Source organism: Heterobasidion irregulare (assembly GCF_000320585.1).
Source record: "Heterobasidion irregulare TC 32-1 unplaced genomic scaffold scaffold_13, whole genome shotgun sequence".
Lineage (NCBI taxonomy): Eukaryota > Fungi > Basidiomycota > Agaricomycetes > Russulales > Bondarzewiaceae > Heterobasidion > Heterobasidion irregulare.
Genome location: NW_009258209.1, coordinates 1225629 through 1250878, shown reverse-complemented (window position 1 = coordinate 1250878; position 25250 = coordinate 1225629). Strand labels below are relative to the sequence as shown.

Genomic DNA, 25250 nt, shown 5'->3' with positions numbered 1-25250 from the left:
TGGTCTTCATCACAGGTATCCCCGTTAGTTTACTCTCATAATCGGATTTTTACCATAGACCCGATTTTGTTCCTTGGATCCGAGATGTCGATCGCGCGACCTCCGACAACCTAGATGCTTTCATCCGCGGACTTGACACGTGTGCGCCCATTTGAATGATCGCGTACCGATCCTCTTCACTGAGCTTCACTGCCTCTTTCTCGAGTAATCTATACCTACCCCCGAGCTGGTCGATTGTCGACACGGGTAGGTCCGTTCCCTGCTTGACGTGAGCGACCCGTCGTCTGACGTGACTGATTGTCGAACAAGACGTCAATGAGCTCACTCTCTGATGTGTGAAAGAGAATGTCTAGTGAGCATCGGCAGGCCTGACGCGCGCATGCGAATGTAGAGGCAGAGCCCGTGGCAGGACGAGTTCGGATATTGACTTGACTATTTGTGTTCCGCAATGTTGATCATACTTCCAGTCCCTTGCCGGCAGCACCGGGTCATCGCTAACCTACGGTCTTGCTGCTCACTTTCGTTCCAGTATCTCACTGGCTTTGAGATCCGTAAAGGTCTTGACTCTTTCTCGCTCGACCGCCCAGGACTTTGCAAAGACATGGGCGCCGATTCGCCTCATTCAACATCATCAGTAATGTCCCCCGTGCATAAATCCCAGAAAAGAGAAAACAAGGTCGCGTTGCTACAATGATATACATGAACAACAATGTCGTTTTAGATTCCAATTCCGATACAAAAAGTCCGCGAGAGCAAGTAAATACAGCGAGGTAGGTATGTATGAGTGCTGGATATCGAGTGTTCTACGACGCTACAGAGCAAGGCATCGGCCAACGCGAGGGTGGGCGCCATTAAGTATACAAGTGGAGACACGCACATCGCCAATAGGTAGTGGGATAAGATTAAGGGGAAACAAGATTCAGAGAGAAAAATCGGGAATATATGCACCTGAAAAGCAGAAGTGAAAAAGTGGAAAATTTTCAAAGCGGTCAAAGAGACCAGCGCGCGACCGAAGCGCGCGCTGGGCATCGGCAACAACGACCTGAATGCGCGCATTCATCGTCTGCTCATCGCAACCGCATGCGTCGCAACTCCTTCTGCACTTGACCAATATCCGCGCGATTCCACTGCCCGACCCAAGTCTCGCCATGCGGCGCGCGCGCGCCCGACGCAGACACCGCCGAGCTCGCGTTCCGGCTGTGCGTCTGCTTCTGTGATTGGGCGTAGGTCTCGCTCTGTGCATGTGCGTGCGACTGAAGGGGGGCCTCGGCTCGAGCGGGGACACGAGGGAGCGGCGGATGCATCTTACGCCGGTGAGGGGCCGACTGGGGCTTGGGTTTGTACTGGGGCTGGTCGGACACGCTCAACATCGTGATCGACACCCCATCGCTCGCGCTAGCCCGCCGGCCACGGTGCCCCGCGTTTCCCCCCTGCATACGCGCCTGTGGAGCGTGCGGGGTCTGAGGCCGGTGGCTGCGGGGAGTCTGCGGTGTGGGAGGGAAGACGAGCTCCGGGGGCACGTCGCCACCGAGTGTGCGCTGGAGCTTGAGCATCTTTTTGCGGCGAATCTCAGCGCGCGCGGGAGTCGAGGGCGGAGAGAGCATCGCTGTGTCCGCCTCGGCATCGGCGGGGGTAATTGGGGAGGCGTCAGAAGACGAGGAGGTGGAGGGCGACGGATGCTCTGGCTCGTGGGCGGGCGTGTATGGTGTGAGAGGCGTGAGAGGCGTAAGCGGGGTAGACGTGAGATGCTGCATGCGCGGGTCAGACGGTGACAGCGGTACAGTCGCCATTGTGAGAACCAACGGTAGCGGTGGCGACATGCGGGTGTGAGCGCGCGCGCGACGAGAGGCGAGCGAGGAGGATAAGGACGACGTGGATGCGGATGGACGAGGGGCGGACAGCGAGAGCATCGAGGACGAGGCGGTGTGAAACGACGAAGCGGAGGTAGTAGAGTGCGTAGATTCGAGAGATGAGCGCGCAGTGGAGAGTGGCAAGGAGAGAAGGGAGGAGGCAGGGGACGTGGACGATGAAGACGGCGAAGAAGTGGGAAAGGTAAAAATGGACCCGTGCCTGCGAGAGGCCTTCCATGCATTCGGTTTCGTGCTCAAGCTCGCGCTCATACTTGAGCCCGACATGGCCTGAGCGCTCGGCACCGAGCGCGTGTGGGCGTGTGCGTAGCCGAACCCATACGGACGCGTGGGAACGGGGTGCAGGAGCGTAGGATGATCGTATCCGTAGACATCACTCTCCGTATGGAAGGTAGTTTGGGGATCGCGGTCGACGAGGATCGGCTGTGTACCAAGGAGCTGCCCGAGCTTGCGTGCAGAGGACATGAGGCGCTTGCGCTGGGTGGGGTCAAGCATGTTGAGCGTCGGTGGTGGGGTCGGGTAGCGCACTGTGGCAGTGAAGTGAGTGTTGGATTGTGGGATAGACATGATGTCTTGAGCGAAAAGGCAGGGGAGATCGAGGTTTATAACGTGCGAGGACAGGAGATGTCTTGAGAGATGCCAAGTTGCACTGCAACCTGTGTCGAGCACTGGAGCGGTCTTACTGCGGAGAGGAAACAGATTGCGAGATCTACGAAGACGGTAAGAGGCAAGGCCATATGATGATATGACGATGACTTACCTCGAACACGATCGAGGAGATGAGGAGACGAGGTGGGTCAAACGAGGCAAGTACGCTGAGCAACGCTGCAGTGCTGCACAGGCCTCTGGTGACCTATGTATGGAACCAAAGACAATAGAGGGCAGCCAACCAGGGGCGCGTTAATTACGATGGCGGTCGAAGCGTGGCTCTGATTCCGATTCTGATATACCTGCGCGACATTGTTCGTTGTCTTTTGTTGTCTCTCTCAGCGTCATCAGTGCAGACAATAGACGCAGCCAACACAATGCTTGCTAATTACAGCCTATCACGTAACGTAACGTCACAGTAAGCTAATGTGACACTGTGACATGTCGCATACAAGTTCATGAAAGTGTCACAACGACCGACTCGTCGACGACGTGCACCGTAGAGAGCTTCGAGTGCTTGTTGCTCTGCAATCAATTGGTGTCTTCGGAGCATAGCTATATCCTTTAGATATTATTCAGTTTGCTTGGACCCCGTACTATCGTGCGATATGGGAACACTCAACTGGATTCTCCCTCCTTGATCGGACCTTTTCGGACATCGTATATACTAACCACTTGTTTGCTGCTTGTCTGCCCTCCCTGCATCTTGGGAACATCGATCCGCACATGCGAAGTCTACCAAAGAATGTCCTTTTCTAAACGCGACGACTCCATGTGCGGTGTGGATCCCAAGTCGCGTGAGTGTTCGGTTGGTCGGTCCTGGTCGATCCCACCATCGATCGTCCTGATTCTGCTCTCCCACATCATCACTTCTGCTTGTCACGACCATGTCCGATACTGACAATACAAGCGCCTTTAATCCTTCGCGTTCCTGGTGGAAAGAGGCCACCGTGTACCAGATCTACCCAGTCTCGTTTTTCGACTCCAATGGCGATGGCATCGGTGACCTGAACGGCATCTACTCCAAACTCGACTACTTGCGCGATCTCGGCGTCGATGTCCTTTGGCTTTCTCCTATCTACCGTTCTCCCTTAGCCGATATGGGATATGACATGTGCGCATCCTATTCCTATCTCACTTCGGTATTTGACTCGACCTGAATCACTACTATGCTGAGATTTACGTCTTATTTTGCGTTTAAAAACAGCTCAGATTATCGTGACATTGACCCCAGGTATGGGACCCTTGCGGACTGGGACCGCCTGCTTGAGGGTGTGCACGATCGTGGGATGAAGTTGATGTCAGTAATAGTACTTGATTTTTCTGTTCTCCGCCCTCATGTGCCTCACAGGATGGATCTGGTGGTAAATCACACTTCTGATGAGGTAGGATGCCACCACAGCCTTGTTATTCTCGTTTGATGACGACCATGCCCTGTGCACCTTCTGGATAGCATGACTGGTTTCGCGAATCCAGGTTGAGCAAAAGTAGCCCTAAGCGCGATTGGTACATCTGGCGTCCCCCACGATATGACGCTGAGGGGAAGCCCGCGCCTCCCAACAACTGGCGCTCTGTATTCGAAGGTACGCGTCGCTCCATAATCACTACAAAGCCGTCGTATTGACACCTTGCTGCACAGGCTCCGCGTGGACTTACGATGACGCTTCCGGGGAATACTATCTCCACCTATACCTCGACAAGCAGCCCGACCTCAACTGGGACAATCCGGAAGTTCGTGAGGCTGTCTGGTCCCTGATGAAATTTTGGATTGAGCGCGGGTGTGATGGATTCCGGGTGCGTCGAAGCTCCTTTGTTTCGCTGTGCAAGGTCCGTTGACAACCTCATCATCTCAGATGGATGTGATCAACCTCATCTCCAAGGTTGATGGGCTCCCAGACGTACCCGTTGTAGACCCCACTCAGGACTATCAACTCGCGAGTGTGATGTACGCAAATGGGTGAGTGTCCCCTGTATTTCGTTTTCAGTCTTAGAATCTCGCATGCTCACTGTAGCTCTTCCCTTCTTTAGCCCCCGCGTGCATGAATATATCCAAGAGATGAACCGTAAAGTTCTTTCTCGTACGTCAATTTCTGTTATTTCTTTCTACTTTCTACTTGTTGACATCGCATAGAACATGATCTGATCACGGTCGGTGAAGCTCCCTTTACCCACGATTCCCGCGGGCTTGCATCGTTCGTTATCCCCGATCGTAAAGAGTTGAACATGGTGTTTGCATTCGAGCTTGTGGAAATCGATAACGCGGTTGACGGCCCAGCAGCGAACGCAGGCGCAGGCGCAGATCCGCTTCGGTACCGTTCATGGAAACTCCCCGAGATGAAGTCAATCATTGAAAAGTGGCAGAACTTACTCCGTGAAGAAGGATTCTGGAATGCGTACGTCCAATCCACATTTTCCCGTCCATCTCTATCAGGCTCTGCCCTCCTACCTCCCACTGCTGACCTCCGCACTCGAGATCCACAGCGTGTTCATAGAAAACCACGATCAAGCACGCTCGGTATCGCGCTATGGAAACGATACGCCTGCGTGGCGTGCACGTTCTGCCAAACTCCTCGCGATCATGCAGACGACCCTCTCTGGCACGCTCTATGTCTACCAAGGTGAAGAAATTGGCATGGCCAACTTCTCTTCAAGTTGGCCGATTGAGGAGTACAAGGATGTTGCGACACAAAACTACTACAACAGGTGAGCTGTATTTCACACTCTGTAGCATCTGATCGTCTGACCACGGGACACAGGATCCTGGAACAAAGGAAGTCTGGGGCCAAGACCAATGCTTCTAGTCCAGAGGTGGTAGACATGTCAGACGTTATGGATGGCTGTCAACGGAAGGCGCGCGACCACGCGCGCACCCCTGTCCAAGTGCGTCTACTCTCTGTCATGAAAGGACTCTGTCAACTCGCACCCTGATATGTTGCACAGTGGGATAAAACCCCTCACGGTGGTTTCACAACAGGCGCTCCGTGGATGCGCGTGAACGACGACTATGCTGAATGGAACGTCGCAGCGCAACTCCAGAATCCAGATAGCGTGTTAACGTTTTGGCGGCGCGCCCTGCAGATGCGCAAGCAGCATGCTGTCCTGGTGAGTCAATCAGTATAGCTCATACCGCTTGCATAACTCATATCCTGGAACAGGTCTACGGTGACTTCTGCATGCTAATGCGAGATAACCTACATGTGTTTGCCTATACGCGCACGTTGGGGATGGCCACGGCGCTCGTATTACTGAATTTCAGTAAAGACGAAGTGCATTTCACGCTACCAGAGGCTAGCATCGATAAATCGAGTTCTCGCCTTGTTTTGGGGAATATGATGAGAGCTGCGGAGCCTGGTATCGATCGTATAACAGCGGAGATATGCTTGGAACCTTATGAAGGTAGAGTTTACTTCCAAGGATAGGCTGGTTGGATGGTGTGCGTTGGGCACATTACAGAGCGTATCATTGCACTGTTGGCTCGAGCTTGAAGCTCGCTGAGCGCTCAAGAAAATTGTTAGACCTCTCAGGCGGCTAGTGGAAGCTGGGTAGATGCTACAACCCTTGGCGAGCTCGCTCTAGGGTATAGCGAGATCTTATTTGCAGGGCAATCGGATCAACTTCGTACCGTACCTCGTCTCTCCCCAATCTTGTCTCCTCTTATTGTGTTTTTTGACTGCAATTTTATCATGATCTATGCACAACAAGGCAGAGCACCCTTGATGATCATCGCAATTACCCGCGCGTGTGTTGATGCAGAAAAGGATGCTGATGCCGAGACAGACACGGTAACGCCACCCCGTTGATCCACACGCACAAGGCGCAGAGCAATGCACGAGTCGTAAACTCAAAAGCACATCCAGAACGCAGGCTAGGCTCTTTGTGTGTCGGGTGCACCCGCTGCACTGAGAGCAATGGGGTATTAGAGACCTACATAATGGTAAAACGGAGGACCCGGACCCATGCCTTTACCTCACCAGTCCCGATACGACCGAGCGGATAAGCTACAAGCGCGAACAGCAATGAGATCTCAGAACCTTCACCGACCTGGAGGTGCAAGCAAATGCGGTACTCGAACGAAGTCGCTCAGCAAAACCGTAAACTGGCAATGGGCAGATATTGAGGACAAGACACGGAGAATTAATGCCATGGTCCTCGGAGTCTAAATTAATAGAGCGCAAACAGTCATGATTGTTAGCCAGTCTGATTTTCGCATGCGAATGCGAAGGAAATCCCGTAGCAGTCGAGATTCTCTTTCGCACATCGGAGAGAAAAGTCGTCGACGTCTTTTAGGCTATCAGTCACGTCAGACATCGTCCTGTATTATGTCGTCAGCGTGAATCATGAACAGGATTGCGATACTCATGTTGGTACCTGCCCACTCGGGTGGAGGTAAGGGTCGCCGAGGCACCTACGCCTCTGTTTGAGATAATCTTCGCCATGAAGCGTATTGAGACGCCATCAGCCATATGGGCGCGTGTCAAGTCCGCGGATAGAAGTCATCTAGGAGGTCGGAGGTCGCATGAGCGTCATCTTATATTTGAGAAACGTAATTGAGTCTGTCGTAAAAACGCAATTTTGAGTAAAACGCCAGGTAACTCGGAGGTGAAAGTAACAAGACGTGCAAACGAACGCACAGAAAACATCAAACTGGCACATGTAGTCAACTCAGCTCCTAGGCACGAGGCACGAGACGATGTCCCGAACGTTTCTCACTCACAGGTGGACAGATCTGTGAAGATGGACCAAGTTATGGCACTTCCTGTCTCTGTCAGCCTGCTCCAACCAGTCTGCCACGATCCACAAAGGTACATACCGTTTCGACCTTGAGATTTAATGTGAACCCCTCCACCTACCCGTGAAATCGGGCTGTACAACGGAAGATGGTTTATGAATGATTTCTTTATGATCTCAAAATTCTCGATGGCTATTTTCTTGCTGTTCTCGGAGAGGTGGATATAGGGAGGAGTCAGGGGATTTCAATATAGATTTCGAGTGAAAGGCACACTTCCGTTATGGCTTCTCGATAAGTTTTATGCGTGAAAAATGAAATAAGGGGTCTCACCAACCGCCCAGGTCAGTTCGAACTTCGAATGAGAGTCTCAGAAGGAGTCAAGCGCCGAGTGCCACGATTTGGACTTGGATGACGTCATCCAAATGTTCTTCCTCTCTCGACCAAGAGAGAGACTGACCAACAATCTTATGCTAAAGGACTCACGGTAAGCGGTGATTTATGCTCTCAATAATGCACGATGAAAATCTACCAGGCTATTCTGAAGATGCTAAAATTCGACGGAGTGAAGAATGTTACCTGAAATTCTTCCGATAATTCTTCTCGAAGACATGTCTTCCGTATATGGAATCTCGTAAGGCTCCATCTATGGCCTGTTCCTTAATACAAACTGTAGGCCATGTCTTAAATAACTTTCAGACCTCACGATCTTCCCCGATCCAGCTGATCTTGGCTTCAGTGCTGACTTCTTCGAAGGGCTATCACATTGCTCGCCGATACCCCACTGGGCCTGATGCCGAATTTCAGCCATGCCTCACACCGTGAGGTGAATGTTGACTTCTATTTTGTTCCTGTTTCAACACAGCGGGGAAGGTGCGGCGGGAGATGATATGCACGGCTTTCGTCCATAGCAGAGGCTGCTCGCAGGGACACACTGTGAGCTACGCGGTTTGTTTATCCGACAAATATTGCTCATAAGAATGCTCGGTCTTGAAAGCTGAGCAGCTGGCTGCATTTGCTATATAAGCCGACTCTTGCTGGCCTACTGTTTCCTCACCTCGTCCAGTTCCATCTCTACGAGCTCCTGTACTTTGATCATTCGCTCTAGCACTTCGAGGTCTACACATCCCACCATGTTCTCTTTCACCAAGATCGCGTCTTTCGCTGTCCTCGCCTTGGGCACCCTCGCCTCCGCGTCTGCGCTGCCCACCGTCAAGGATGTTGCACCTGCGGTTGTGGCCGCCCCGGTCGTTGTCCCTAGGATGACCATCCAAGAGCGCGATGGCAATACCGTTGCGACCATCTTTGCAAGCCTGAACGTCGAGCTCGGGCCCGTTCTCTGTGCGCTTTCTCCATCAACTTGAACCGCTTTGGACATACGACTGATCATTTCTATGTCGCAGCTGGCCTATCCGGAGCGACCGACGCGGCCACTGTCCAGTCTGGGGTCACTGAAGTGACCTCGCTGATTCAGTCGGCGACGACGTCTTTGTCGGGCCTTGTCGGGCAGCCGCAGGCTCAGGTGCTTGTCAATCTGGATGGGAGTGGTCTCCTCAGCGTCGGCGACGTTGCGGGCCTTGTCGGAGGGCTGTTGAATACTGTGTTCGGTGTTCTTGGGCCCCTTACGACGGGTTCAGGCGCGGTTGGCACTCTTGGCCTTCTCACCCCTCTTCTGTGCGTATTCCATCCCATATAATGATTTTCAGGGTTTTTTGATTAAGTGTGCTGTGTAGGTCTGCTGTAGAGTCGCTCTTGAGCGTCGTGGTGACGCTGCTGGGAACTACGGTGTCATCTCTCCTGAGTGCTCTCCTGCCGCTCATTCTTGGGCTCGTTCCGCAGCTCCTGAGCCTCGTCCTTTCTGTCCTTTTGGGCTTGCTTGGGCTCTGAGGATTGTCTGGTAAGCCACACCTCACAGTCATCAATCATGCACAAACTGCCGACTGACGTCCCATTGGGCAGAACCTTATACATTCACGAAGCATGGGGGTATAAGATGTTCAAACGTCACTGGTTGATATCATGATTGAGACTCTTACTTTGTTAATGCTTTGTGACAACTGTTGAAATGTTACTTCTTTCATATATTCTCCCTCGAGCGCAACTTTTTAGTTTTAGCACCTGCGACACCTTTGAGCTTCCAACAAGGAGGACAATGCCTTTGAGATTCTAGAAGCCAATCCGACGACAAAATTATAGAGAAGGCATGGCACTTGGGTCATTAGTGTACTACATAAATGTCCATGTTTCGAGATTGAAGGACCAAATCATGGCAATGATGAGATGGTTTGAGGGGTGATTGTATTTAGCATATGCACGTGAACTGTCGCGCATCGGCAGCGGTTCAGATTCGATCACTCTTGACTCACAGCGCCCATTGGCAGCTTGTAAATAGATGCAGTCTTCAACACTAGTAATTCATGAAAATTGGATCGTACCGATCGGTCCCTCGCGAGCCAACCGGGCTCCTATGCTCAAATACGCAGCCCTAACCCTGAGAAGCGAGACAAGTGTGGTCTATACATCCGATCGCTCTCAGAGAGTAATATGTGTCTAGATTGAGTATGACAGCAGCCGACGTCAAGCGTGGAAGTGCACGGTTTGGTGACTATAATAGGATCAGAGACGATGAGAATCATGAGCACAGGAGAGAAACTTATGCTTGGACACAGACCCCATGGTAGAGTCCCATCAAGGAACGGGACTTGTTCAAATGGCGCATCCGTACCATTCCTGAGAGTCTTGTTATACAACTGCATGTACGGGTGATGTTCAACCAGCACCCATCACACCTTGCTGCAGAGACTCTTACGATGCTTGCAAGACGCTGTGTAGCCCCGAGCCGAGTCTTGATTTGTTCCTTGATCTCTGTGATATCATTTCGCAGAGGTTGTAGTGCATTTTCAAGGGCGTGGTGAAACCACGGAGTTGAAACATCTGACAGAAGCGGGGAATAAGCATGCAGGATTCTGATTTTCGGTGATGGTGGACATTCACCTGCATCAGATCAAGCCACTATGGCGGCTTTATACTTGATCGCAGAAGTTAACTGTTCGTCATTTTCTCACCTTAAAACTGCCTAGACAGCGAGAATCACATGTATTTCCCATTTTCCTGTTTACTCACACCAGCTTTTATGAACCTGGTGTTTGTAAATATCAGCGATGCAGACATCATAGCTGTTTGGAGGTTGAACAGCCTAGTGGGGCCCTGGACCGACTGAAGGTATTGGGACCAGCAAAGGAATCGATGTGAGTTCCATCTCCATACTGGTTTCTTTGAAATCAGTGAGCGAGTATCGAGAGAGCCTGTGTATGTACTTTTGACACATGGGTGCCACTGCGGCAAGTGAGTCGAACTTGTGTTGGCGGTGAACTTGAAGCTCCGCACGAAGCTACCCGAAATCTTCCCAGCTCGTCAGCGTACCGGCAACCTCCGGCACCTCAGTTTTCTCAACATTTGGGATACTCTCCAATACTCAGCCCTTGGTCTTTTAAAACTGATGCATGGAATACCCATGTGACATGCGTATATGTCAGGGTTTCCATTTTGTGAAGCAATATTGGCTGTGTTCTGCTTTTGTGTCAGATGTATGATGAGTCAGATCAAACTTCATTTATACCAGGCTCTCTTTTGTGAAACCTACGAAGTCAAAATTTTGTGATGTGCCATGTCGATGATGTGGCCCAAAACCTGTGCAAATACCAAGCGATCAAAGGAGCAGATAGCGGTGAAGCAAAGGAAGATATAATATGCCTCGTGCCAAAGGCCGTGTGTAAAATTGTTGGGAAGGAGAGCCGACATCGTCTGTTTGTGAGAAAGGAAGAAGGCGGTTGAAAGGCTGGTGGTGAGAGCGGAGGGAGTAGGGACGGACGCGGGTGGACCCGGGATTTGCGGTGCCTGCGGGGTCGTCCACCCGAAAATTAGTCATACCCACCCAGCCCTCTCTACCTCTCTCTTCATCGTCGTCCTCGTCCATCTTGATTTCAACTTCGACTCACTCCGCATACGCACTCGAAAGGGATATATTATAGGAGCAAAAGCGCTTGCATCGAACGACACCAGCGATGCCGCCCGTGTCCGACGAGGGACAGCAAAGCAACGGAGGCGCCGACAAGCCTTCGCTCTCACTCCTCAAGGAGCGCAGGTTCAAGCTGAGCAGGTGCGTTGTGTTGCGCTTTAGCTTTGTTATCCAACCGAAAGTGGCTCCGAGCTCGAGTTTGCTGATTCAATGGCATTATATCGTCGTGTGATGATCAAGAGCGTGCGATAGGTGCCGGTGAGTTTCTTACTTTCCCCACCCTCTCCTGCGTGTGCGCTCATGAATACATGCCTAACTATCGTCGCATTGCCATTCCTTTTGCCCCCGCTTCTTCTCCTACCCACGCCCGATTGATGCTGACACCTCCACTGGACTCGCTCGATGATCACATGGTACAACGGAACTCAGCCGTCGACGGATCAAGTGTGATGAGGGCCACCCTTGTCAGGCCTGCCTCGGCGCCAATTCCGCCTGTACGTTCGAAGAGCCTGGAAAGCGCAGCCATCCGCACAAGTCAAAGTGAGTCCTAGCGCTCCTACGCCACCACTTTTGCAATTCTGCGCGCTTCTAATAATTCTACCATCAACTTCTTCCATTGTCATTCCAAACGTCTCGCACACATCATGTGTCATGCACGCTTAGACGCACAGCGACCCTTGAAGACCGTATGCACCACCTCGAATCCCTCATCCAAGCCATCCCCCCTGCCGTCTTCGCCTCCGTCAATCTTTCTAACCTTCACAATAACAACAACGCATCTCCCCTGCCATACCCGCTCCAACCTGTTCCCCAACAACCACAGCAGCACTCTCTTATGCCCGGTTCAGGCTTTGACGGCGGACTTGCACAGGCCTTCGATCCGCAGAGTCAAGCCCAAAACCCAGGCCAAAATCCCATATATCCGTCTGCCGCACCGCCCCCCGCGCTCAACGTGTTTCCGCTTGTGGGGCCCTCGACGCATTTTGCACCGACACCAACGCCGACGCCTAGTGCGCATGGACGCGGGCATGGACATGGGCATGGGCAGTCGCGGTCGCGGCAGGCGAGCCCGCACGATGCCTATGGGGGGAATGCTTCTTACGGTATGCCTGCCTACGGCGATCCTGGCCTTATTCCCGCCCTGGGTGGCAACGGCGGCGGTAGCGGCAGTGGCTTTGGAAACGGATTTGTGGCCAACAATATGGGTACGGGCATGGGGATCGAGCGGCTCGTCGAGGACACAGCGCGGCTCTCGCTTTCTTCGTCATATTTATACCTGGACGACGAGGGGTATACGCGATGGCAGGGAGAGATGTCGGGCCTCCCGATTCTAGACCTCTTGGTTGAGCGGCACGGGCCGCCGCACCAGCAGCACGGGCAGGATCAGGATGACATGCAGCAGATGCAGATGAAGATGGAGCGTGAGGGGAGCCCGGCATCTCATTCTCACTCGCAGTCACGCTCACGGGAACGAAGTCGTGATTCGTGGGCTTCATCGTCGACATCGACATCCTATGCATCGCCCACATCGCCCACGTCCCCGACGTCCCCTTCTGCCTCTACATCCGCTTCGGCTACCTCGCCCACGACATTACCACAGACGTCGACCGCATCAGCGTCTGCGGCCGCTGCTGCCGCTGCCGCAAGGGCAGCAGCCTCGGCGTCTGCGGCTGAGTGGTTCCCGGACCGGACGGCGAAACGAACGGATATCGACCCTGAGAAGATATGGAAGTTGATCACAGCGTTTATTGCGCCGGATTTAATGGACAGGTGTGTGTCTGTCTCGGGAATGCGTTTCTTGGTCATGTGGAGTTGGCCATTCACATCTATGTATAGCTTGTCATCCTGATGATAGCGTGCAGACACTTACTCGAGGGGGTATGATGGCTGACCTCTACTTTTTTTGTTTGCACACTTAGTCTTGTTCAGTGCTACCTTTCGACGTCCTACTACCTCATGCCGTTCCTCCATGTTCCGACCTTCTTGAACGTAAGCTTTATTTTCCACATGCCTCCTCTTGTTTTAATAACAGACTAAACGTCCTTACCACAGGATTATGGTAATCCGCAAAAGTGGGGCGAGCCGGGCTTCGCAGCATTCATCGTTGCTGTATGCTGCCTTGCATCGCGGCACATCGACGACCCGCGCGTCCGCGCGGACCCGAGCGACGGCATCTCCTCTGGCACACAATGGTTTGAGCTCTTCTCGCGCCTACGCACACTGCCCGCAGCAGACCGCCCGACAGTTTACACAGTGCAGGGCGTGCTCGTTGCTGGTGTGTACGCAGTCGGGTGGGGCAAGCTTTCAAGAGCGTTCGCTCTCCTCTCTGAGTCTATCACACTTTCACTTGATGCGGGCCTACACCGCTCATCGGACGCGTACGACATCTTCGATCCGATCGAGGACGAGATCCGCCGGCGTACGTTCTGGTGTGTTTATGTGTGGGATAAGCAGGCGTCCGCGCATTTTGGCCGGCCGCCAATGATCAGACTGCGAGACTGCGACGTTGGCGAGCCTGCTGCGGTCGACGATGAGTTCATCACGCACGAGGGCATCGGGCCGCAGCCACAGGACACGCCGAGCCGAATGGGCGCGTTCGTGTGCGTGCTGCGGCTCTTCGTTGTGCTTGAGTCCGTGCTCGACACGCCTCCACCCAAGTCGTTCGGCGCTGGCGATGCGTTCCTTTCGCGTGCGACGTCTATCCTCGTCGGGTTCCGGCGGCACAAGGGATTACGGGAGGAAGAAGGGCTGCTCGAAGAGGCATGCGCATCAGTCCCGGTGCACTGGCGGCACACGCCTGAGACGGAGGCGAGCACGGATGTGATTCGCGTGACGCACGCGGAGCGGATCGCGTGCTTGGCAGCATTCGTGCGCATGCTGATTATGCGCCATCGGTTCTCGGAGATGGTCGCGGAACGCGCAGAAGTGGGCGAGATGGAACAGGGCGAGGGCGAGTGCCAGGCAATGCGGGTCGCGCACGCGTGCGCTCTGCAAATTGTCTCTGCGCATCTGCAGATCGCGACGAAGGGATTAATGACGTACTGTGCGTGTTATTTCTCTATCTGGTGGTGTTCATATTGACTGACGGCGATGAGATGTCCAGATGGCGTGCATGTCATTCATCAGCTTACGCAGGCTGGCCGCACGCTCGTCGCTTTCCTGCTCAACTGTCAGGCCGACGCGCTTCGCCCACTCATCGCCCCCGCGCTCAACGCGCTGCGGTCCTGCGTTGGGCTGCTGCGCCGATTCAGCAATCGGTACGTGTGCGGGCTACGCTCGGGCGATTTGATGGAAGAATTTTGCCGAAGTGAGTGTATTGCTTGTGTCAGTCTTCACGTGAAGCTGAACTTGTCGTTTTCTACTCTTCAAAAATCAAACCGACATAAAAGTCACTCAAATACCTTTGGATCCGCCTGCGGTTGCCGTTGACTTCCCACAAAACAACAAAACGCTCCCGCCGTGGATTCGCCCGGTACGCAAAAAGACGCCGTCGGCACCGCGCTCGTCTGGCAGCCAAGAGTCCCCGCCGCAAGACTCAGAAGCGTTCTCTCCGACGAACATGTTTGTCGACCTCCCCATGCCGAATCAAAATACCGCCGGCAGCCCCGCTGTCCCACCGCTCTCCTTTGGGCCCACAAGCCCGTCGTCGTCGCACCATCCTCACTCGCATTCGCAATCACAAGGGCAAGCACACTACGGCTCGGTCGAGAGTGCGCTGAGCATGACGCCCGCGGAGATCATGGCGCTGTTCGGCGGCGCCGGCATCAGTGGCGACGGTGGTGCTGCTGGATTGGATATGGCGGCGCTCTTCCACTCGCAGGCCGACTTTCTCGGCGAGGGTGGCATGGCAGACGCAGGGCTATACGAGCACGCGTTCGGTGTCAGCGCCGGCGGGAGCGGCAAGCAGAGAGGTAGTGTGAACTTGTCAGGCCTCGTCGCGACACCATAGCCGGGTCGATGCCTAAGATGTGATCGTGGTTCAATGGCGCGGTCGACTTGGTTGGGCTGACGCTGCGTGCATAGCACAGTTTTTTCTGGAAAAAACTGAAGTGAAATTGTATCCTTCCAAAGATTTGTGGCAGGATATTTCTGTTTTTCTCTGGGATTTTCCGCAGTTTTTCTCAAGAAAGACTGTTCTTTGCACGCAGTGCGAGCAGAGTAGTGCGAAGCGCTGGCTATACAAGTGTCTGTATTTTTATCTCCTCTAGGGTGCATTCTTGTGGTCATCTACTATGTTCTTTTCCTGTTCCCTTTGGCGGCGTGCAATGCTCGCTAACCTACCTCTTGAGCTTTTTTCTGGTGTTGTGGGATCTCCTGTCCGATGTCATGGTCGAGCGTTGATCTTCGCCATGTTGTATTTTAATCTGTGTAACCACTGTCGCTCAGCCTACCCCAATGCGATGTTGTGATGACTTCATTGTTTGCGGTAAAAAGGCAGTCAAACCTTATGTTTTTCAATCATTAGCCTTGGCCGTCAACATACCAATTGACACATCCTTATTTTCTGGCTAGAATTGCGATCGGCGATTGATTCCCATGCGGTGCGGCAATTCCTCCGTTCTTTATGCATATGGATGTTCGGCTGCCATGGTATGCATATTTAATCTTGAGCCTGAGCTCTGAAAAGTGAAGCCATGATGTCTTCGAAGCTTCTCCCATGCTCCCAATTGTTCAGTTATGGAGGTGAATACAACTTTTCGCGCATTTTGCAATTGTCTCTATGAGAATATAAATGCCACAAAGTGCTCATCATATATCGGGTATGGTGTAAAGGCTAACATTGCCACCTCATAGGAATCGCGGTAGCTCGGGGCTCGATTCCCCGTACCCGAATAGCATTTGTTCTTTTGCATCCATTCGTGCAAATTTGGCGTTAATATGAAATGTGCTGCCCTGCTGGGATGGTGAGATAAATGTGCGGCTACCAGTGAGTGAGAACACTTGCGCGAATACAACAACAGGTTGATCATTCATGTGGCGGCTTAGATGGATAAGCGCTCTCAGAAAGGAAATCCAAATTTGAAACCATCCTCTCTTCTCCCTTTCCTTCGTTCTCCCAGTCCCTCATGTCGTCTGACTCAGAATCAGACGCGCCCCAGGCAATCACTCTGGCGAAGTCGAAAAATACTGCACGAGGACGTCAGCGTGACATCGAAACGTTTCGTGCAGCGGAGAAATCTAAGTTGAAGGAGAGAAACAGGTTGAGGGATAGGCATCTCAAGGAACGGGCCGTTATCCGTGGAGGGACCAAGGGAAAGGAGCGTCTCGTCAAGGAGGCAGGAAGCAACACGCATGAGCATAGTGAGGAGGGTAAATGGGATAAGGATCACAGCAGGTTGGAGGCGAGAATGGCTAGGGCGGTGGATGAGGCTGAAGGCGAGTTGGACGAGAGTGAGGAAGAGGGCGAGTCAGGTATGGCAGAAGAGGACGACGAAGATGTTGGGTCGGAACACGGCATTGACGAAGAAGATGGAACCGAGGAGGGTGGAAGCGAAAGTGCTAATGACTTGGACGAAGACCAGGAGCTTGTGCCATCCGACAATAACAAAGAGGTATCCAGTGAGGAAGATGCGTTTATGGATTCCGAGCAAGAGTACACACTACCTCCTAGCTCTAAATATCTCCCAGACCACCTCTTTACATCCGCCTTCGCAAAATCATCACCCGCGCTTCGCACATCTTCACAAACAAAACCGACAAACACCCAAAAGGCACTCAAAAAGCGAAAACGGGTCAACAACAAGCCAAAAGATGTCGTTCTTGGGTGAGCACTTCTTGCAAATACTCTGTCGAAGAGATTAATCCAAATGTAATACCAGAACACGGACAATCCGTGTTCTGCCTTCAAATAAGATACACACAGATTCATACACATCCATTCGGGGTACGGTTGCCCCTCCAGTGCGAATTGACCGCTTTTTGTCTCGCGCTCTGGCTTTGAAGGGCGGCAAAAAGGCTCAGGGATGGGGGCGTAAGCCAGGTGAGGAAGAACCTTAGTTTCTGGTCTGTGCACTCTCTGATCTTCCTTTCTTTTTTTAAATTCGACAGCAAACGTCGGTGTATTCCGGAGGGATAGCGGTGCACCTATTGCAGGCTTTGTACGTTCTCGTTGAACCGCCAATTATTGCGTGTTTCGAAAGAAAGAAAAAGTTCCCACATCGATCGCTCTCTATTCAAGCATCGTATACATAACTGTGATCCGGATCATCTGTTGTGCTGAGCATAGCATTCAGCGTTCCTATTGCCGTTCCGCCGTCAGCTCTACCTCGCTCCTGTGCTTTCCGAACATGTGGAGTACTGCAATTGCGCATCGCTTCTTGTGCTAGTCTGTATCGCGCCGGTCAACTTCCCACACCACCGGTCGGTTGTTGTGCAGCTGAAGCTGTACTGAAGATCCCATTCGATTCCGGTGAGTGTAAATGAACAATGCTCGTTGAGTGTTCTCACGAGCACTTTATATAGGTTGCCGCTCCTGTTCCGAGTTTGCTCAATATATAGGAAGCGTATCCGCTACAGTTTATCTTGTTGTTCCTAGCAAACATTCTAAACAATAACATTCTCTCCTTGAGCGACCAGACAACACATTCGAATGTGATTCTACCTGCACACTACAATCACGACAGGGAGAGCTACACTGTTGACTGGTGATGTGAGACGTCATAAGCCATGAATGGAAGCTATGCCCTCACCTTCTCCTCCTGATGAGTGCTCAACAACAGCCTTCAATTTTTTTCATGATCAGCCTATGGAATAAGTGCCGACCCTGTACCCTGCACAAGGCGCCTAATAACCCTTCTGCTTCGACCGCCCTCATAGTAGACGTCGAGACGTGACCATGAAGGGCTTACCATCCGGTTTTCCCACCTTTCGATATCGGCTCTGTTCTGCCGTATCACCTGTCGTTATCCACATCATGCCCATCTCACTTCAACTCGTCCCGGAGCTACTGGACAAAAGGAACGCAATGTACATCGCTTATAATCAAGGTATTCATCTGTCTCTATGAAGCAACGCACGTGTTAATTTGCGTATCCAGTGGCATCTGTTACACTTTTGACTTATGATATCCTTTTCACGATCGTGGACGAGGTAAATCTCGTGCCTTTCGCTTAAAAGCAAAGGAAAATTCTCACATTGATGATACATGTAGGTCAAATACATATGGATGTATGTCTGAGCTTCTACCCCACTCAGATCATTTTCGGGATCATTTCCAGGGAGTAGCCGCTCACTCATCTTGAATCACTACAGGACAAGGTGGTCATTCGCCACGCTTCTCTATGTTGTCTGCCGTTACTTTGCTTACGCGGTCCAGCTGTACGTCTATTGTCTTTTCGCCTTCAACGAGTTCCCACTTCTAAATTTCCTATCATCGTCGCAAGTGTTCTCCTTGCTCTTGATATGTATTCCACGAACGGTCGACATTTTAGTCCCTCTGAGTGCCACGTATGGGTTGTTTTCCAAAGCGCTGCAATCCAGATTCTCATCTCCTCTGTCGACGGTGTCTTACTACTTCGCGGTGCGTAAAGATCATGAGCTTCCTCAATGCCTGAAATGTTATTTGCCTTCTCCTCTCGCATTGCACGCTCACAACTAACGTCGAAGCCATCTACATTCAGTCTACGCCCTTTACGCTTGCTCCCGGCTGCTCCTGGTCCTTCTCCTCACCCTTCTCGTCGCAGAGATCGCAGCGATGTCCGCTGTCAACGCAATCGTCTCTCCGCAAATCGTTGTCGATGCCACCTGTGAAGTCACTCAGACACCTAGAATGTTCATTGCGTATTGGTGCGCCTTCGTCTCTTCATTCAACCCCATAACTTCCGATGAATTCTATGTCATTATTCCTCCTCTTTGTTTATCCACAGAGGAATGCCCGCTTATTGAAATTGTGATCATCAGGATCATATCCCTTGTATTCCAGACTCTCCTCTTTGGACTCACGATTGTCAGGCTCCTGAGTACCGCCCACGAGCACGCGCTTGGTTCCTGTAGATCAATGTGGAACATGAGCTCGATTATTCGCCAGTTCTTGCGTGACGGGACGTGGGCATTTGTGCTGATTTTCGGTGCGCATCTTGTTCTTCCTGCTTTACGTGATACTTGAATGATCACAATCTGATTTCCCATGCTCTCTCTCGCTCTGGCGGCCGGCGTGTCGGGGTGTGCTTAGCGGCAATGCTCGTCAATCTGATCCTGTATGCAGTCTTGCATTCTTTACTTGTAGGAATCTGTTGGAAGTGCGTCGCGTCCATCTTTACCTTTCTCCTGACTCATTTGTTCCTGACATGCCTTTCTCGTCCTCCAACCACAACTTACTCTTTTTGATGCATTATGTGTTCACTTCGTACTTCGATGACCAGCTGGCTCTTCGTGGTCCTTTCATTTGCTGTACGTCCTGTCATTCGCTTGCTAGTCACTTTTCCGTACACATGATGCATTCACCTTCATTCCAAGGCTCACAATGTACTCATACTTTGAGCAACAGGGTTCCCGTCTCCTCCTCAACCCCCGCCGCCTCTTACTACGCGATGATCAAACACTCCTAGATGTTACGACCCTGTCTCGCAATCCTCCACTCGCCAATAACCACCCTCGCAGACAAGTATATCACACTACTGCTAGCTCAATTGAGTGGAGCGAGGAAGAAGCGAGTGACACAGCGGATTGGAGCAACGTCGAGCTCACTAATTTAACAAATTGCCCGACGACGGCAGCTGAACCGGCTGGAGTGTAGGCCAGGGCTGTGAGGTATATGAGTGGATTTTTGCAAATAGATGTCCAAGAGTTGCATTGCATCTTTCTCTATGCATATTTTTTGATTGCTATGCCTCGTTAAGTTGCTCCTAATCGTTCTGACCTATTAGCTCTTGAGGTCAGCAACGGCAAACTTGCCTTGGATGTGTGAAATAAGTCAAGGTTCCCCATCATTCCCACGGCTTCGGCATGACGGCAACCTCCAGCGATTGCTGCCAAGAGCGTCTAGCCATGGGTGCCTTCGTACGTAACACATAATCGGTACTTCGACGAACAGGCGAGGTGAGTGCCACATTTCTGTGTCTGAAAAGCGTCCTCTCGCCATTTTTCGAAAATAGATTAATAGAGATATGTCTTAGACCCTATATGCTTCAATCCTATAATCTTAGACATCCACCGGTCGGTGAATGCACTGTATAAGGTCCTTTTCAGATGGATGCCCCCAAAAGGTGATGATCGAGAATTTTTCTTGGCCTCCATGAGGTCTCTGCCAAGTCGGAGAGATGATCCTCTAGACGTTGCCATGTTGCGAGAAGTTGTCGACTCATCCGGGCTGTATCCGGGCCTTTATAAAGGCTTTCGACCAACTGTTCCCCATTCCCTTGCTTGTTCTCTTTCTTTCGCCTTGAGGGTGATCTCCATTCTTTCTTCTACCTGTCTTTCATTTCAGCCGTTCAATTCCACCAGCTTGCCATTTGTCCGTCGCTGTGCGATCCCTTCATACTTTTGTCACATTTGACTCTTTGTGATCCTGCGCTTTCAAATCTCAATTATGGTCCGTCTTGCCTTGTTCGCCATGTTGGCACCTGTTCTCGCAGGCTATGTTTCCGCTGCACCCATTGCCAGCCGAAGTGTGTTCCGCAGAGCGTTTGCTGCCCAGGAGTAAGTCCCATTTTTACTCCATCTCTTCCGCCCTATTCTGACGAACGGTTTCCTCAGCTATGCGTCGTTCCAGATCTCTGACGGTGTGGCGGGAAATGCTCAGGCAGAAGCTAACGCCGTCTTTGTCGGTGAGTCGAAGTCCGATGGCTCGATTGTCAATAATGCTCACGCTATTCAAACAGACCCTTTTAACGGGGTTGACCTTGCCACTGTTGGAGCCGACGCAGCGACTGTGGAGTCCATGCGCAAGCTCGCTGAAGCTGCTGAAACCGACCAATTCAACCCTGCAATCGCAGCTGCTACTGGCGCTGATGCGACTGCTCTTCAGAATGGGAAGATCAAGAACAAGGTTCTAAAGCTAACCGGCGAAACTCAGGCGATCAAGATCAAAGTCCGTTCTAGTCATCCACTTGATACTCGACCCGTGCTTACGTCCTTGACCTCTGCTAGCTCGCAGTTGCGCAAGCTGCTGGGGATGACACGTCTGACCTTGAAACAAAGCTTGCCACAGAGCAGTACGTATCACTCGCCTTCTTGTTCATTCCCGGTCTGAAGGCTTTTGAACTCCAGGAAGAAGCTTGATACCAACATCGCTACGGATAAGAAGAATACGGGCGCTGCTTCAAAGGGCGTCGTTGGCAGCAGCTCCAGCAGCGCATCAAACACGGAGGCTGCAGCGGCATCTACCAGTTTAGCAAGTACCAAGGCTGCAGCAGCGTCCAGCACGACTTCCAGCGCTGCCGCGACCGAGACGAACGCCGCCGCCGCCGCTTCTGGTGCCGTGTTCACTGCCAAGGCGTGAGTCTGACAAGCAGCATATTTCTGTATAATTAAACAAATTCTTGCAGATACCCCGACTTCCAGATCTCTGACGGTGTCGCTGGAAACGCTGAGGCTGAAGCCAATGCCGTCTTCGTTGGTATGTGGAGTGAACGCGTGCATTGACTTGGAATAGTGCTTTGACCCACAGTAATGATCATAGACCCTTTTGCCGGCGTTGACCTTGCCACTGTTGGCGATGCCGCCGATACCGTAGAGTCGATGCGCAAGCTCGCTGAGGCTGCCGAGACCGACCAGTTCAACCCTGCGATTGATGCTGCCACTGGTGCCGATGCCGATGCTCTGTCGAACGGCAAGATCAAGAACAAGGTGTTGAAGTTGACGGGCGAGGTCCAGGCCATCAAGATCAAGGCTCGTCCCTCTCGATGTCGCTTACTCAATTCAATGCTAACCAGAGTTGCCTCGCTTAGATGGCAGTTGCTCAGGCAGCCGGTGGCGATACGTCTAGCCTCCAGACAAAGTTGACCGAGGAGCAGTATGTCGCCCTTGTTCTGAGTTATGTTTTTCACGTTACTGATGCCCTACTTTTTTTTTTAATCAGAACGAAGCTCGACAAGAATATTGCAACAGACAAGAAGAACGCTGGTGCTGTTTCCAAGGGAGTTGTATAAGGATGGATTTCCTGTGCTTGATCTTCTCTACCTATGGAATTGAATTGGTTCGAAAGTCATCTTTGCGCTTGTAAAGAATAGCCAGGTCCTTCACGAAAGGCTAAGCTTTGAGGAAGGGGACTTCGCAAGGGCGTTAAATCTTCGATCCGGACAACACAGGATAGGGAGCGGACAGTAAACAGCATCTTCCGACACCGCCAAAATCATCCAGCGCCGCAATCTTGCTAAGAACATTCGTTTCTATCAAGGCATATCATGTATTCAGCATTGGAGTCGAGCGGGTACAAACATATTCCAAATTTGCCAGGCGTGCATCTCACTAGCATGTCTGCTTTGAACATGTTGTCGACATCGGTTGGAGTGTTCAAACCTCTATCAGCCTGACGCGAACCCGCCGGGAGCGCCCACTACTCTCAGGTTCGTTATAAATTGAAGCCTCTCGCTAGCACGGTGCTTCTTGGTGCCCGCTACCTCCAGTCAACTCAACGGCCAACATAACGACTTCGAGGAATCAAATTTGCTTCCTGCGAGGGGATCGGCTGGTCGTTTTTCGAGTCCGGAGAGCTCCTGATAGCTTAAATATGAGGACGAGCATCATTTTTACACATTACGGAGAGCAGCTGAGATTGACTCGTTCCTGACCTTATCTAGCACCCAACTTGGTTGAGCAATCGACACGATTCTGGGGTATACCCGCTCATGACGCGCGGAAAGATCACAAGGGACCGGAATGGTGCCAAAAGGAGAACGGACATGCCTTTGTAGGCGGATCCGAAGATTGACGAAGCGAAGGACACTATGTGACTGGCTCTGGATCACCACCCGTCGTGGAAACATATATGGGAAACTTGGTTGATCTGATGTTGTGGGAATGGAAACAATGTGAGAGCTTCTTTGCGAGCGTACGAGGAGAGCAAGTCCTCCCGGTGTCCTCCAGGAAGACGTTGTACATTCACATCGCTACGGATAAATTCGGGTAGTAACACGAAAGGTGTTCTCGCCAGCAATCCAAGAAGTGTGTCAAACAGCAAAACTTCGGTAGAATGTAAATGGCTGACCGGGTTGTGCCAAAGTTTCCAATCGGATTGTCTGTAGTGGTTAAGCTGAACTTGAAGATTAGATGAAAAATTTCTTGCAGGATACATTCACAATGTACAAACTGAAGTCGCGAGAAAAGGAGATTTATGACACAAATAGAGAAGCGCAAGCATGAAAGTCGCCACGATGTCGTTATCGAAGGAGTGGGAGGAGTGTATGCGATTATCGGCGGCTCTCATAATGCAAGCGAATGCAATCAACACAAAACCCAGAGAGCGAAATTCAATTGATCGTTACAAAGCGTGAGTGAGTATGAGACCATGACATCGACAAGTGACCTTCAAAATAAGACTTCCGCCCGTTTCATGAGTCTGATGCATTCTGCTCAAATGAATGTGAGTTTTCGGTTTTTGCGACGCGTCATATAAAAAAGCTCACCGTAGTGTCCAAACGACCTTAGAGGCCGAGTAATCCCAAAAGAAGGGAAAGGACGAGGCTCAAAATCTGAGGAACGAGCCCAAGGATGAGCGGTAGGAGGGAACTCAGCAGGGACGACACCGTGGTTCCAAGCAGCGTCACCACGACGCTCAAGAGCGTCTCCACAACAGACCTACATGGCAGACTCGATCAGCAAAAGCCACGCATCGTTCTACCGGGAGAGATACGGACAGAAGAGGGGTGAGGAGACCGAGAGTGCCAACCGCACCTGAACCCGTCGTAAGGGGCCCAAGAACACCGAACACAGTATTCAACAGCCCTCCGACAAGGCCCGCAACGTCGCCAACGCTGAGGAGACCACTCCCGTCCAGCTTGACGAGTACCTGAGCTTGCGGCTGCCCGACGAGGCCCGACAAAGACGTCGTCGCTGACTGGATCAACGAGGTCACCTCAGTGACTCCCGACTGAACAGTGGCGGCGTCCTTGGCCCCGGAAAGGCCAGCTGAGATATATCAGATAATCATTTAATTTCGGAACAAACGAAGGCGAGGAAAGTAACATACACAGAACAGGCTCAAGCTGTACGTTCAGGCTTGCAAAGATGGTCGCAACGGTATTGCCATCGCGCTCTTGGATGACCGTCTTAGGGACAACGACTGGGGCGGCCACAACTGCGGGCGCAACGTCCTTGACGGTGGGCAGTGCAGACACGGAGGCGAAGGTGCCCAAGGCGAGGACAGCGAAGGAGGTGATCTTGGTGAAAGAGAACATGGTGGGATGTGTAGACCTCGAAGTGCGAGAGCGAATGATCAAAATGCAAGAGCTCGCAGAGATGAGACTGGACGAGGTGAGGAAACAGCAAGCCAGCAAGAGGCGGGTTATATAGCGGATAGGGCCTGCTATTAAGCTGCCAAGCCAGAGCATGCTTACAAGCGATCTGTGACGGATAAACAAATCGCGTAGCCCGTAGCGCAACCTTGCGAGTCGCCTCTGTTATGGACGGACACCGCACATATCATCTCCCGCCGCACCTTCTCCGCTGTGCAAGATTGAAACAGGAACATAATAGAAGCCGCATTTCACCTTGTGGTGCGAAGTATGCCTAAAATTTGGCATCAAAGTCAGTGGAATGTCGTTGATCAACGTCATGTCAAACGAGAGCACGAAAGCCAGGATCGGCTGCATCGGTGCAGTCTGGAAGTGACGCGAGACCTGACCTGATGTATTAATTAAGGAACAGACCACAAATGGCGTCCTACGGCTTCCCGTATTCGGAAGACACGACGTCGAGAAAAATTATCGGAAGAATTTCAGGCAACTCGCCTTACTCCGACAAAAAATCATTTTCGTGTAGCCGGCTAGAGCATCAAAGAAGTTATTGAGACTCGTTGAGTACATGGTTGAGCTTTTGCTGGTGATCACTTACT

General features: G+C 51.8%; 10 protein-coding genes across 10 annotated transcripts; 6 read left to right on the top strand and 4 right to left on the bottom strand.

Annotated features, from left to right (window-relative positions):
* Positions 1-656: 656 nt before the first annotated feature.
* Positions 657-1490, bottom strand: HETIRDRAFT_442611 (uncharacterized protein). The gene has a single exon (XM_009554667.1). It carries the CDS (start codon positions 1434-1436, stop codon positions 1068-1070), a length of 369 nt encoding a protein of 122 aa, XP_009552962.1. The 5' UTR covers positions 1437-1490; the 3' UTR covers positions 657-1067.
* A 1908-nt stretch (positions 1491-3398) lies between these two features.
* On the top strand, positions 3399-6243 carry HETIRDRAFT_39310 (glycoside hydrolase family 13 protein). The gene is made up of 12 exons (XM_009554189.1): positions 3399-3630; positions 3694-3816; positions 3868-3901; positions 3970-4099; positions 4156-4310; positions 4370-4473; positions 4545-4594; positions 4648-4909; positions 4998-5219; positions 5273-5396; positions 5457-5618; positions 5672-6243. Exons 1-12 carry the CDS (start codon positions 3404-3406, stop codon positions 5933-5935), a joined length of 1857 nt encoding a protein of 618 aa, XP_009552484.1. The 5' UTR covers positions 3399-3403; the 3' UTR covers positions 5936-6243.
* Positions 5950-6979, bottom strand: HETIRDRAFT_437197 (uncharacterized protein; the record flags this gene model as incomplete). The annotated part of the gene is made up of 5 exons (XM_009554666.1): positions 5950-6415; positions 6471-6514; positions 6558-6672; positions 6795-6828; positions 6885-6979. 5 exons carry the CDS (start codon positions 6977-6979, stop codon positions 6107-6109), a joined length of 597 nt encoding a protein of 198 aa, XP_009552961.1. The 3' UTR covers positions 5950-6106.
* Positions 6980-8297: 1318 nt separating this feature from the next.
* On the top strand, positions 8298-9526 carry HETIRDRAFT_442608 (uncharacterized protein). The gene is made up of 4 exons (XM_009554665.1): positions 8298-8583; positions 8646-8916; positions 8976-9139; positions 9202-9526. The coding sequence occupies exons 1-3, from the start codon at positions 8376-8378 to the stop codon at positions 9127-9129; spliced, it is 633 nt and encodes a 210-aa protein (XP_009552960.1). The 5' UTR covers positions 8298-8375; the 3' UTR covers positions 9130-9139; positions 9202-9526.
* A 1677-nt stretch (positions 9527-11203) lies between these two features.
* HETIRDRAFT_461359 (uncharacterized protein) lies at positions 11204-15510 on the top strand. The gene is made up of 8 exons (XM_009554664.1): positions 11204-11401; positions 11501-11518; positions 11690-11800; positions 11924-13030; positions 13180-13249; positions 13313-14303; positions 14364-14567; positions 14650-15510. Exons 1-8 carry the CDS (start codon positions 11307-11309, stop codon positions 15207-15209), a joined length of 3156 nt encoding a protein of 1051 aa, XP_009552959.1. The 5' UTR covers positions 11204-11306; the 3' UTR covers positions 15210-15510.
* Positions 15511-16326: 816 nt separating this feature from the next.
* HETIRDRAFT_423215 (uncharacterized protein) lies at positions 16327-17373 on the top strand (the record flags this gene model as incomplete). Its single annotated transcript, XM_009554663.1, has 3 exons — positions 16327-17024; positions 17080-17240; positions 17309-17373. 3 exons carry the CDS (start codon positions 16327-16329, stop codon positions 17371-17373), a joined length of 924 nt encoding a protein of 307 aa, XP_009552958.1.
* Positions 17374-18700: 1327 nt separating this feature from the next.
* Positions 18701-19325, top strand: HETIRDRAFT_243832 (uncharacterized protein; the record flags this gene model as incomplete). Its single annotated transcript, XM_009554662.1, has 3 exons — positions 18701-18779; positions 18880-19045; positions 19160-19325. Coding segments are annotated over 3 exons (411 nt in total), but the record flags the coding sequence as incomplete, so codon positions are not given.
* Positions 19326-20627: 1302 nt separating this feature from the next.
* HETIRDRAFT_482290 (uncharacterized protein) lies at positions 20628-22409 on the top strand. The gene is made up of 9 exons (XM_009554661.1): positions 20628-20896; positions 20954-21024; positions 21079-21287; positions 21347-21411; positions 21467-21694; positions 21745-21815; positions 21879-22087; positions 22147-22211; positions 22278-22409. Exons 1-9 carry the CDS (start codon positions 20787-20789, stop codon positions 22345-22347), a joined length of 1098 nt encoding a protein of 365 aa, XP_009552956.1. The 5' UTR covers positions 20628-20786; the 3' UTR covers positions 22348-22409.
* An 846-nt stretch (positions 22410-23255) lies between these two features.
* HETIRDRAFT_442605 (uncharacterized protein) lies at positions 23256-24672 on the bottom strand. Its single transcript, XM_009554659.1, has 4 exons — positions 24387-24672; positions 24055-24325; positions 23824-23995; positions 23256-23766 (listed from the first exon to the last, which is right to left on the bottom strand). Exons 1-3 carry the CDS (start codon positions 24592-24594, stop codon positions 23842-23844), a joined length of 633 nt encoding a protein of 210 aa, XP_009552954.1. The 5' UTR covers positions 24595-24672; the 3' UTR covers positions 23256-23766; positions 23824-23841.
* On the bottom strand, positions 23368-23624 carry HETIRDRAFT_423213 (uncharacterized protein; the record flags this gene model as incomplete). Its single annotated transcript, XM_009554660.1, has 2 exons — positions 23368-23436; positions 23508-23624. 2 exons carry the CDS (start codon positions 23622-23624, stop codon positions 23368-23370), a joined length of 186 nt encoding a protein of 61 aa, XP_009552955.1.
* Positions 24673-25250: the final 578 nt, after the last annotated feature.